Below are 14000 nucleotides of genomic sequence, written 5' to 3'. Positions count from 1 at the left end.
TTTGCTTTTGGATTTCATTTATGCACAGATTTAATTATTTCAACTCTTTAATGTGGCTTTTTCCCCCTTTAAAATATACACCAAACTTTAAAAAGTTTGTGATTGGTAATAAATATGGTAACACTTTAATTTAAGTAACAATTTACAATTTTTTCAAATAACAACACCATTTACTACTGGCTCATTACTTGCCTATTATTGGAATATTAACTGTTTATTAGCACTTATAAAGTATGATCTTATTTTACAGCCCTAATCAATACCTAAACACAACTGCTACCTTCTAACTATTAATAAGCAGCTTAATAGTAGTTAATTGAGCTAAATGTCTTAGTTATTGGTTTATTATTAGCGTCAATTGTACATTAAAATAAATTGTGAGCATAAATCTATATTTTAATTGTATTAATTTTAAAAGAAGGGTCGGACGGTAGCTCAGTAGTTAGCACTGTCACCTCACAGCAATAAGGTCGCTGGTTTGAGTCCTGGCTGGGCCAGTTGGGGTTTTGGCATGGTGTCCTCTGGTTTCTTCCACAGTCCAAAGACATCTGCTATAGGTGAATTAAAGAAACTAAATTGGGCGCAATGCATGGGTGCTTCCCAGTACTGGGTTGCAAAAGGAAAAAACAAACATATGCTGGAATAGTTCATTTTGCTGTGGCAACCTTTGAAATAGAGATTTGAGACTCCTATATAAAGATACCTCTGCGTCAAGCGCACATGTACCTGTGAGCCTGTGGCTGACGCCGATGCGGACATGCGCCTCTCAAAAAATGAAACTACACATCGTAGCGTTGCATAGCTCAAGCTCTGTGATTGGTCAGCTTGGTAGGTGTGACCAGTGTGGGTGGGGCTAAGAGCCGCGCTAACCCATTGGAGCTAGTGTTTTTGATTGTAGAGTCCTGTAAAGTAGCTTTGGAGGGAAACTGATGTTTTGTGTTTACCTTATGATTAATGTTGTTGCACGTCTGCTGATTCCTTCCTCGTAATGAACGAGTTTTAGCTATTTCTACATTAAGGTAGTGTTCAGAAGAAAAAAACAGCCATGAAAAAATTTGACACTGAGAAACATAAACACCTACTGCCAGCTATATTTTGGGAAGTGTTATTGCAGAGCAACACAAACAGCATGCAGAAGTATAAATGCACGACTACGCGCAAGGCAGGCTCCGTGGGTCACATCGATCACTCACAGAAGTGCAAAAGTATAAATCAGAACCCAGAAGTATAGATCAGCCTCAAGCCGAAGGAAAATTAATAAAAGAATGAATGACATCTTGTCTGCTCACCAAGGCTGCATTCATTTAATAAAAAATGTGATTATTTTGTTTGATATTAATTTAAATCAAGTGTAATGGTTTGCTGTGTGAATGTGTTTGAGAATGCAATTTATGACCCAAAGCAGAGTTTTTAGCATCATAAGCATCATAAATAGCATGATAAGATGATTAAATAATCTGTTATGATCAGTTGTTATTGGTGCACAATCATATTTAATAGTTCTCATTGTCAAAACTGAAAACTTGTTTTGGACTTTATTATTTGTGAAAACTGTGATGCATATTTAAATTAATTTTTACAATATTATAAATCTTCTTATCACTTTTGATCAATTATTATATAATTTCATACAGTTAAAGTCAAAATTATTAGCTCGCCTGTGAATCTTTTAAATATTCCCCAAATGATGTTTAACTGCAAAAGGAATTTTTCACAGTATTTCCTATAATATTTTTTTCCTCTGGAGAAAGTCTTATTTGTTTTATTTCAGCTAGAATAAAAGCTGTTTTTAATCTTTAAAACCATTTTAAGGTCAATATTATTAGTCGCCTTAAGCATTATATTTTTGATTGTCTGCAGAACAAGCGTATTTAACCTAGTCAAGACTAAATTTGAAAGTCACATTAGGCTGAATACTAGTATAGTTAAAAATATCTAGTTAAATATTATGTATTATCATCATTCATTCATTCATTTTTTTTTTTGGCTTAGTCCTTTTATTAATCCGAGGTCGCCACAGCGGAATGAACCGCCAACTTATCCAGCACGTTTTTACGCAGCGGATGTCCTTCCAGCCGCAACTAATCTCTGGAAAACATCCACACACACTCATTCACACTCATACACTACGGACAATTTAGCCTACCCAATTCACCTGTACCGCATGTCTTTTGGCTGTGGGGGAAACTGGAGCACCCGGAGGAATCCCACACGAAGCAGGGAGATATTGTCATCATGGCATCTATAAAATAAAACAGTTATTAGAACTGAGTTATTAAAACTAATGTGTTAAGAAATGTGTTTAGAAAATCTTCCTTTTCGTTAAAAAGAAATTGGGCTAATAATTCTTCAACTATTTTAAAAGGATGATTTCTCAAAGATGTAATGATTTGCATTTTACATATTATGATTTTTCACAAGTTTTATTATATATGAATAAATAAATTCAGTCTTGCACACCATAAGAGACCTTTTGTGATGATCAAAATCTTAAACATTTGCTCAGTGATTTATATTCAAAAGGGCAGTTTTGTCTTATTAATGTGAAAACAAAAAACTAATCTCAATTTACCTTTCACTCAAATGCATGATAGTTTCAAGTATCAAGTGATGATGTTAAACAGCATCGACTTCAGTTCCGACAAATCAACATGGACTTCACCCTTGAAGAAGGGCCACCGCAAATGAATTACAATTAAACGAACAAATCAAAATGAATTATCAGCCGATGGAGGGCTAATAGTTGTGTGTTTGCACAGTGTGCATGACTAGCCGCGGTTGGAAGCCGTAAAAGCAAACAACACAAAAAAAGAAAACACAATCACCAGTGTAATTAAACCCTATCCAAATCTACTGCGACAAATAAATGCATAATTCATTCATGTTGACTGTTTTGCGAGCACAATGTCATCAGCAAGGTTTCTGAATCTGCCGAGTTTTTTCCATTTATTTATTATTAGTATAACAGTAAACAAACGAGAGATGAAACAAGCTCAAATGAAAAGCTTTAGAAATGAAAATTTTGTGTTTTTCTCTGCTGCAAACACATCTTAAACAATCTATATGTACACATTTGTCATCTGTTAAAGGATGATGATTAAAAAATACTTAGCATTTACTTTTCTTTAAGTGGTTACAATTCTTTATGAGTTTCCTTTTTTCCATGTTGCTTACATATTTTGAAGAATATTGGAAATCAGTAGCTGTTGACGTTAATAGTAAAACAATGACATCATATAGTAAAACTAAAAAATTTATTTAAATCTCAGTATTTGCCTTTTTTTCCCTTTTCCAACTGTTTCCTAATTTTTTATTTTTTTTTTTTTTTTTTTTTACCGAGCAAGGAATTTTCCACAGTATTTCCTATAATATTTTTTTTTTCTTCTGGAGAAAGTCTTATTTGTTTTTATTTCGGCTAGAATAAAAGCAGTTTTTAATTTGTTTTAAACCATTTTAATCTCAATATTATTAGCTTATTAGCTAGTATATTGGACATTGGTAGCATTTGACATGCATAATAAAATAATGACATTGTATAGTAAAACAATTGTAATCATTGACTACAGCACTGCCAAACATATGTGCAAATTAGGCTGATTTATACTTCTGCCTCGAGTGATCAGTGTGACCCACAGCGCATGCCTTGCGCATAGCCATGCGTTTATAGTTCTGCATGCTGTTTGTGTTTCTCTGCAATAACCCTTCTGAAACAATACCGTAGACCCGGTGCGACGCAATTGTTGTTTGCTAGTTTCAGCTAGGCGCAAGATTCGTTTTGACGTTTTGCACCTTGCTGTTGAAATAGCAAATGCATTTGTGCTCATATGTGTGCCCATAGGCGTTCTGGTCTAAAAAAGGAGGCGTGTTGAGGCGCGTTGCTATTTTGATGAACTACACAAGACTGTTACATACAGACTGCTTAATACACACAGGATGTACAGAAATACGTTAAAAAAGTAAAAAAAAAATAATTAAAGGATTAAAATATTACAAAAAAATGTTATTTTCTAGGCTACATAAATATAAAAATCATATTTTTTCAAATCCCGGTTCGAGGACATTTCCCTTCCCTACCTCCCTCTCTCTCCAACTTGGTTCCTGTCTCAATACTGTCCTATCTACTAAAGGTAAATGACCACAAAAAAAAAATAAAAATAAATAAATAAATAAAACAAACAAACAAACAAACAAACAAACAAACAATAAATAAATAAATAAATAAATAAATAAATAAATAAATAAATAAATAAATAAATAAATAAATAAATAGTTACTTGCATTTCTCCAAATGGCCAACAAGTGTTTCTGAATTATGCTAGTTTATGTGAAACATAGCACATCAAAAATGTCCTGTAGAAATTACAGTATCTTACTGGAACATTTTGCCAGCAATTTCCTTTAAATCAAACGAACAGCCAAAAAATATTGCAGTATTATTTATTGTACCATTTCTCTTGCAATATATATTTATAATACTGAATAGCCTTAATGTAAAATTTACAGTATTTTTATTCTTCTTACCTGTAATATGATTAAAAAAAATTAAAATAAAAACTTGTAATTGATTGTTCTTTAATCTATTTACTGTAAAACAGTACATATTGGTAAATGGTATTTCAATTCTCAGCAAAACAAAAATACTGTTTTAATGGTGCTAAAGTCTATTTCCCACAAAGCAACATAAAAATACTGTAACATGCAAAACTGTAATGCAGTAAAAAACTTCATATTAACATAAATACTGTGTGATTAAAAACACAAGATCTGTTAACAGTGTACATATAGCTCTTTAAATCAGAAACAGCTGGACATTAATTGAAAAACAGCTTGACCAGGCATGAAGTCTGAACCAGCTCAGATGAGATTTGAGTCTAATTTGGTTTTAGTTTGACTCACTTTGATCTGTTCTGTTGGTGTAGCTGTGTCTAAATATGTCTTAGGTTCTTCCACCCACATTCAGGATGTTATATTGGATTTGAGATTGTGATATCACTGTTCCCAGTGGATGCAAATACAAGTGCTCCATTCAAACCCCCCACTGTTTTAGTCTCACAAAAACCTGGCAAAAATGTGTTGCTTTGGGTTTCACACCTCAGGAAAACTTTTGCTCAACACTTTAACAAATGGCAGATTTCATTCCAAAGTGCTGTAAAGACTAATGTGATATTTATGTTGTATTAGCCATTTTGTATTAACGATTTCCTCCAAAGCACTGTGCACATAAATAGGATGCGTCTTGTCACTCTGGGAAACATATACATGAATCATTTCTATGTCTCATTTAGAGATTATTTTTTAGCTCAGTCTTAGTTCTTTTAGCTAATGCCAATTTTGCAGGGTAATTATACTAATTTTGAAATGATTATTTTAGGATGTTATTTTGTTCACTATTTTGTTTGAAAAAGTCATTTCAGATTTAATTTGAACCATTCCGAAACCTAGTTAGCTCCTTGTGTAGGGACTGTTTTAGGTTATTTAATGCACATTCTGTTCTAGAGTAGAAACTTGATTATACTTTAAGATACCTACTGTAGAAAACTTCACATGCCCTACTGTAGAAGTCAGTTGAAGCCAGTCCCCTAATGCACTACAATAAATACTAATTGTGGTGCATACATTTTTTACAGTGGTTCAAGGACTTTACAAGTCATTACAGTGTATCTATGTATGTCAAACAATTTATTTCTCCTGTCTTCAGTCTCATAAACTCTCACAATCCTTTATAAATTAGTTATAAAAATTGTGAAATTGTTCTTTAGGATTTTCTTTTATTCTGTATTTCATTTGAAAAAGTTATTCGTAACCCTCCTGTTACACTAAACTCTGCTTACACCTTTTATCCACTGGGGTCAATTTGACCCCAGCAATTTAAAACCTCTAGAATAGTAAAAGTTTAGTGTCAGGTAATTAATGTCATTGTTGACTACTTAACAACACTCTGAAATTCATAGTCCCCACTCCCAACCCCCACTTCCTGCCCTTTATATATACATATTAATACAGATTAATACAGTTTCTGTTTAACGGAGAGCAAATTTTTTCAACACATTTCTAAACAAAATAGTTTAATAACTCATTTCTAATAACTAATTTATTTATTTAACTGATCTTTGCCATGATGACAGTACATAATATTTGACTAGATATTTTTAAAGACACTTCTATACAGCTTAAAGTGACATTTAAAGGCTTAACTAGGCTATTTAGGTTAACTAGGCAGGTTTGGGTATTTAGGCAAGTTATTGTATATGGATGGTTTGTTCTGTAGACTATCAACAACAAAAGGGGCTAATAATTTTGACCCTAAAAATGGCATTAAAATATTTTAAAACTGCTTTTATTTTAGCCAAAATAAAACAAGTAAGACTTTCTCCAGAAGAAAAAAATATTATCAGACATTCTGTGAAAATGTCCTTGCTCTGTTAAACATCACTTGGGAAATATTTAAAAAAGAAAAACAAATTCAAAGGGAGGCTAATAATTCTGACTTTAACTATATATATATATATATATATATATATATATATATATATATATATATATATATATATATATATATATATATATATATATATATATATATATATATATATATATATATATATATCTCAAGTGATTTACATGTGAACTCAATGCAATGATGCGGTTAGACATCCTGTGGCACAAATCAAGTGAATAACAATGCGTGAATTGGGTGTTTTGACCGTTTGACGCACGTCAGACTGCAAAAAAAAAGTGGGAGCAAACATCTAACAAACGAAACAGTGGAACAGTCAGAAAAGCAGCTTACAATGATGGAGATTGGTTCAAGGATGACGGCCACTGGACGTGACTGAATTGTAATTACTTTTGCTTTACATGTATGATGTACATCAAATCAATAAAGGAATCATGTTTTAGGTGTATTACGGTAGGGGAAGCCTAAACACATGTCCTGAGTGAGGTACATAATGTCAGATGCTCCGTGGAGCGAAATCTGAGAAAGAGAAAGTAAGATCGTGGAATAAGAGTCACACAACTTTCCTTTGGCTTAATCCCTACAGTTTATTTCTGTTTTAATTCTGACAAGAGAGCAAAACAAAGAAGCTTTTTTTTTATATTTGTGTTATTGTCATTGGGGTTTTTTTATCGCAAAAAATCACAAAAAAAATTGTGAAAAGCTGAGTCTGATTATACAATGACGTCCCTAATTATCCTAACTTGCCTAATTAAGACTGACACTTTTAGCTGAATACTAGTATTTTGAAAAAAATATCTAAAATAGGATGTACTGTCATCATGGCAAGGATAAAAGAAATCAGATATTAGAAATTAGTTATTAAACTATTATGTTAAAAATACATTGGAACAAATATACCGAGGGCTGATAAGTAGGGCCAGACGGAATCTGCGGACGTTTTTTGCTATTTCTGCGGAGAATTTTGGTAAAAATTTGCAGATTTCTGCGGAATTATTTTGGGAGTATTCAACTGAGTATCATAACTAAAACCTTAATATATTAAATAAAAATTAATAAATTACTGAATAAAAACTAAATAAATTCAGATTTACACATTTACTCAAGTAAATAAACAGAATTAATAATGGGCTTAAAATCTTCAGAAATCTGCGGAAAATCTGTGGAAAATCTGCGGAATTCTGCGCGCTCAGATTCCGTGTGGGCCTACCGATAAGTCAGGAGGGCTAATAATTCTGGTTCACCTATATCTATAGACAGATATAAGTCAAACAGAGCCAATGACAAGAGTAAAACTCACCTAAATAATTACATTACAGCTTTGTGTTATACCATGAGGTTAAAATCTTGCTTCTAACCCACTCTTTCTCCTCCAGCTCTACAGCTCTGTTGAGTTTGGCCGTCGCTGGCAGCTTGTTCACGAGCGGGTGGCGCCCAATCGATTCTACTGGTAAGCTCTCTGTGTGATTTCTTCTTCATCAATCATTCCAGCTCCTCGCGTTCTGCGGCTGATAAAAGAATAAAGCCGAAAACACGGATTGTTGATCTTCCCCACTGTGTCTCACCACCAACACCACCTCCGTTATTTTTTCTTTTTTTTTAACCTCCAAACCTCAGAAGTTTTCTTTAATGACTGCTGTCGTTAGGCCTTGTTACCGAGTTCAAGTCTGCATTTTCAATGTTGCAAATGATTTAGTCATTAGGGAAGCTTCTTCAACTCGATCAGGACGGCTAATAGATGTCTAGACTGCGGTGATTAAAGAGACCTGTTGAGAAATAAAATCTAAATGCGCTTCGATTTTGTGTTTATCTCCGGTCTCAAGTGGACAAGCTGGAATGAACTGAAAGGCAGTTTGGGTTTGATTGATTTTCTTCTTTTTTTTTTTTTTTTTGTCTTTCTGACAAGTTTATTTAGGATGTATTATAAACTATACTGCGCTAATTCTTGCCTACCAAGGGGAGAAAAAAGAGGAAGGCAAATGCATGAAGAAATCAGATAAATAGTAATAATTATCTGATAGTAATAGTCATAGAATATCATTTTTTAATTTTATAAATTCACTTTTATAATTAAGGTTTCATCTGATTTTCACCTATTGGATTGTCGGCGCTGTCTGAAAATCTGAATAAATGTATTTTCCCCAATGCACAAGCCATTATTTTCTGATGTTGCAAACTGTTAATCGAGTGTGTCAAATATTCAGAAATATAAAGCTTATGTCATATTTGTTGCATCCAAACTTGTCATGTCTATATTCACTAATATCCATTTTGGCACTGAGATTATTTTACATAATTACATACAAATGCAAAAGTTATGTTATCACTAGAATTATAGCATTTAAAATTTAGAATCAGTGTCACTTTAGCATCACTGAGTAACTATTGTAGTTTTATTATTGCATTGTAATATTTTTCTTCTTTTATATTTGTGTTATATTTTGTTTATATATTTGTATATTCGGGTAGGATTTTTAGATGTTTTGGAATAAGCTTTTCGTGCTCACCAAGACTGCATTTATTTAATTAAAAATACAGTACAAATTGTAAAATTGTAAAAGGTTTTTGCAGTGTAAAATAATATTTGAATAATAAATATTTGATTTAATAATTTATTGCAGTGATTTTAATGATGAATTTTCAGCTTACTACTACTACTACTTCTACTACTACTACTACTAATAATAATAATAGCAACAATAATAATGATAATAATAATAATAATAATAATAATTATAATAACTATAATAATAATAATAATAAAAATAATAATAATAATAATAATAATAATAATAATAATAATTATTATTATTATTATATTTATTAATTAATGTATTTATTTATTTATGTTTAATAATATTTATAATATATATAATATATAATAATATAATAATATAGTTATAATAATATTTTTTATTATAAATGGTGTAATAGTAATAAAAGCAACAATGACTCGACTAATATTTACATGTGAAAATACGTACAATAATAAAAATAAATTAATAAATATATTTAATAAGTAAATAATTTACAATTTAACATTTTTTTTTTACATTTCATAAAGGCTGCCTTCATGACCAGAATAATTCTCTTAAAAACAAATAAAGACTCAGAACTTTTTTCCGGGTGCAAATGGAAAATGATCAGCAAAAAACATAATGATAACAATAATAATAATAATAATAATAATAATAATAATAGAAATAATAATAATAATAATAATAATAATAGAAATAATAATAATAATAATAATAATAATAATAATAATAATAATAATAATAATAATAATAATAATAATAAATGCCATTTTATGTGATCTGGAAAAAAATAAGATTGAGTCATTATATATATATATATATATATATATATATATATATATATATATATATATATATATATATATATATATATATATATATATATATATACATATATATATATATATATATATATATTTTTTTTTTTTTTTTTTTGCAGCTAAAGAAATTGTAATTCTTGTTTTCCCTCTTATTTTAAAATTTCTCAAACATATAATTGACTTATTCGTTTTAAACATTGTATCTTGAAAAATATCTAGTCAAATATTACGTCTTGTCATCCTATCAAATATAAAAGAAATCAATTATTATAAATGAGTTAATAAAATTATTATATTTAGAATAAAGAATAAAATTATTCTTTCTGATAAACAGAAATTGAGGAGGAAAATATACAGTGGGTCTAATAATTCAGGAGAGCTAATAATTCTGACTTCACATGAAGGTAAAAAAAAAACAAAAACGTGAAACTGGAGAAAAAATGATCCATGTCTCAAGAATCAATAACTCACAGTGTATTTAATGCGTCAATCACAGTGCTATTTCTACTTGTTTTCCACTTTCATTGATCACGTCCATCTTTTACACTACTCATGTTCGCGTCTTGTTTTTTGGAAGGCGTTTTGTGTCAGGTTTTTGCATAAGCGCATGCAGCCAAAGTGGGACAGAGCACAGCCATCAGAGAGTCAGCCTGAAGTCGTGTTATTTTTAGGCTGGTAATGATCCATCCTCACAAGTTTCCCTCTATGAACTCTCACATATAGAGTCCTATTATCTGAAGTGAGACGAGACATATAACCCGAACAAATGTGTAGCTATTGACTATGTGAAATTAGATTGTCCCTTCTGATGAGATACACCACCACGGTCACAGCCGCTATAGGAGATGATTGAAGAAACTGAATGGATGAAATGGACTTTTGTGTCCGTCAGCGCTTCAAAAAGGGGGAACTCAGATCTGATTTGGCTCTTTTTCTGGCCTAATATCCGCACAGATTTAAAGTCTTGCTGGAAGTGAACGAGTCAGAGCTCCTTCACCTTTTGCTATTGATCTGAAATCGAAATCTAGACAGTCCATATTTAAGAAGGAGTTGTTGTAAGATGTAATGTGTCTGATATTTTGTGTTGAGCCATAGATAAGCTACGCAAAAATCGGTTCCAAAATCGAAATTGGATTATTTAAACAATAATGACGTAGGGATAATCGTTCTGTGATAATGACCATGCTCGCATACATTGAGGCAGTTTTCAAGACTGAATTTGTCAGGGTTCTGCCACTCTGGTCTTGTAAATTCTTGTTTTGGTGGCAGAGCTCTGACACTAGCTCAGTCTCGTTCTCTTTCTGTCATTGTGTGTCTCTTTGTGTGCGAGCGCCGTTGTGGGTGTATGCAGAGTGTGCGCGCTCCCGCTTGCTGTGGCCGCTCGGTCTTTGCGTGCCTCAGACGCGTGCGCTCTTGTACTTGTGTTTGTGTTTTCGTCTGTCAGCAGCGTGGAGTTTCATTCCCAGCGTCTCAATCCAGTTGGTTTCGGTTTTGGTCGGCACTGGGATGAAACATGCACGGTGCGTGTGTGAGCGCACAGTGAGTTGTCATTCCTCATGTGCTCGTGTCTTGCGTCTGTCAAAGCACGTGGCTATGTGTTTACATTGTGGTCACGTGCTTTTGTCGTGTGCTTCAGTGTTGTGTTTGTTGTCATGAACATGCGGTTAATGAGTTCTCTCATTGGCTGCATGTTCTTGTCCTGTTTTATGTGAGCGCATGGCTTGTGTTGTCTCTCTGTGTCATGCGCTCTCCCGTCTATTGTCTTGTCCCACCCTCCTTGTTAACCCATTATTAGTTCATTGTGTTCACCTGTTTGTGTGTTAATTTTCTACAGTTTATAAACCCCTCACAGTTGCTGTCCTGTGCCAGTTTATCATCACATTTCGTCATTTGAAGTCCTGTCGTGTTTCCAATCCTGATCCTTGCCAGCCTGCCCAGTCCAGTTTGTTTTTGTATGTATTTGGTTTGTTAATGTTTTCCCCCTCGGGGTTATTTTTATTATTTATTAAATTCCCATTTTTCCTGCGCTTGAGTCCTCGTTCCTTTCTCCCCATTTCCCATCCACAACCCTTACAGAATTAACCCTCGTGTTACCCTAAAATTTGCAAACACCTTTTATCCTCTGGAGACAATTTGACCCCAGCAATTTAAAACCTCCAGAATATATAGACATATTTGTTGTTGTATTAGTTTTGTACTTTATTGGTAAATATTTTTGTTATTTATAACAATGTCCTTTAGCCAGCACTGGAACACAGTTAAGTATGGGGTCAATTTGACACCAAGTAAAACAAACATGCTTTGCTGGGCGTGTATTGTCTAAAGCAGGGGTCACCAACCTTTTTGAAACTGAAAGCTACTTTTTGGGAACTGATTAATGTGTAGGGCTACCAGTTTGATGCACACTTAAATAACAAATGTGTTATTATTATTAATTTATGATATTCATCTATGTGAAGACACTGATTATGTTAATGATTTCTCACAATAGTTGTCAACAATGATTTAACAAGGTAGGAAACAGATAAATATCAATATGCAACAAGTCCTTTGTCTGAAATAGTTTTTTTTTATATATAGTATAACTTCATGTCATTTTCAGTTTTACACCAATGCAAGTGTGATTTAAAAAGTATTTTATAGTAGGCCCTAATGTAAAAAAAGAATTTGATGCTCAGCTTTCTGGAAAAATGGCACTGGTGAGCTATTTTTAGAACAGGCCGGTGGGCAACTCATGTGATCCTCGCGGGCTATCTAGTGCCCACGGACACCATGTTGGTGACTCTTGGTCTAAAGGGACAGCGGCCATGAAATGAAACCAGACATTCATCCACAATGATGTGGGGGCCTGGATTGTAAAGGAAGGGCAATCGCTGAACCCACTTATCCTATCCGTATTGCTGAGAGTTTGTCATGCTCTTGTCTGCCCTTCCTTGTTTCCTTGTCATCAAGGTGTATGATTTGGTGATATTCAGAGACATGGTGGCTGAAAATATTAACCTTCCAGTGCCAGCATTCCTTGCTTTTGCTTCTTCTTTGGACTTGTACACTCCTGTCAAAATAAGCAACCGAATGTAGGTTGGTCAAGCTTATCCTGTCTCCTCTGTCACTTTCAATGTCAAAAACCTGTGACAAAATCTCTGACAGAAAACCTTTGCTTAGAGGCTATTTTCAATTGAGCGGGCTTAAGAGAGAGCCCACAGTGCAAAGAGAGCTAGTTTAGAAAGCTTCATGTGCAAACTTTTATAGCTTTGCACCTATTGTACCCTGTAAACCACAGGTTTTCCCCTCCCACAAAAAAAAAAAAAACAAAAACACTGGAAATATCAAGGTTCTCGCAAGAATTACAAGAAGATTATTGTGATACTTCAGGTATTTATTTACTTTTATTATAATTAACATATACATTTTAGTGCATACTATAAAAGCATGACTTGTTATAGTTACCCCAGAATCACCCAAAACAAATATGTGTAGATTTTTTATATTTCTTATGTTTTATACAGCTAAAAGACCCTCGGGTCAAATTGACCCCAAGGAACACTGATGTTACAAAATGTGTATAGGGCATTCAAAAAAATTTATTTTATGTTTACCAAGTTTTCCCCATTAAATTAGGAAAAGTCATTCAATATGAAGTAAAACAAACAATGTCAACTATATATGCACATAAGTTTAACATTGAATTGGGTCAAATTGACCCCAAAGATAATAGGAGGGATAAAATAAGCTGTGTTTTCTACAAAGGCAACCTGTGGTGCTGAAATATAAGCGGTTAAACTAGTAGTGGGATGGTTATAAAGGCCAAAACAAAAAAAAAAAAGACATTCTGACATGGAACGCACAATTTCCAAAGGGAATAGCTGACTTTAGCATTGCTTTTCAGTTAAATAAGTATGCTAACTTAGTATACCGAACCTTGGTTATAATGCATGTAAACTACCTTAATGTTGTCTGTGACAACAAATGTGTTTGATGCTAATGTTAGATGGCAATTTGATATCATTTTTTTAATCAAGTTAGTCAATCCACATTATTGATTAAGATTTTTAGACATGTTTTTGATTTCATTTTGACATCATGGTGCCCACTGGGATGGCTACAAATATAAGAAATGTATACTGCTTGCAAACAAATCCTCTTCAAGGAAAAAGACAGTCCTAACTCGGTTTCTGATGGATTGTG

General features: G+C 32.8%; 2 protein-coding genes across 7 annotated transcripts in view; both read left to right on the top strand.

Moving 5' to 3' along the window:
• The window catches only part of gsk3bb (glycogen synthase kinase 3 beta, genome duplicate b), an 834817-nt gene that overhangs the window by 699052 nt on the left and 121765 nt on the right, over positions 1-14000 (top strand). The window lies entirely within an intron of this gene.
• Positions 1-14000, top strand: part of sorcs1 (sortilin-related VPS10 domain containing receptor 1) — a 474217-nt gene that overhangs the window by 375625 nt on the left and 84592 nt on the right. For all 6 annotated transcript variants that reach the window (XR_012408194.1, XR_012408190.1, XR_002459094.3 and 3 more), the window contains one exon: positions 7834-7907. Coding sequence is in view for 3 of the 6 variants with exons in the window: in XM_021477192.3 (XP_021332867.2) it covers positions 7834-7907 (74 nt within the window). In the remaining 3 variants the exon portion in view is untranslated. The remainder of the gene's footprint in view (positions 1-7833; positions 7908-14000) is intronic.

This window comes from Danio rerio, chromosome 1, assembly GCF_049306965.1.
Source record: "Danio rerio strain Tuebingen ecotype United States chromosome 1, GRCz12tu, whole genome shotgun sequence".
Lineage (NCBI taxonomy): Eukaryota > Metazoa > Chordata > Actinopteri > Cypriniformes > Danionidae > Danio > Danio rerio.
The sequence above is the reverse complement of the archived record's forward strand: the minus strand, read 5'-3'. Positions and strand labels throughout refer to the sequence as shown.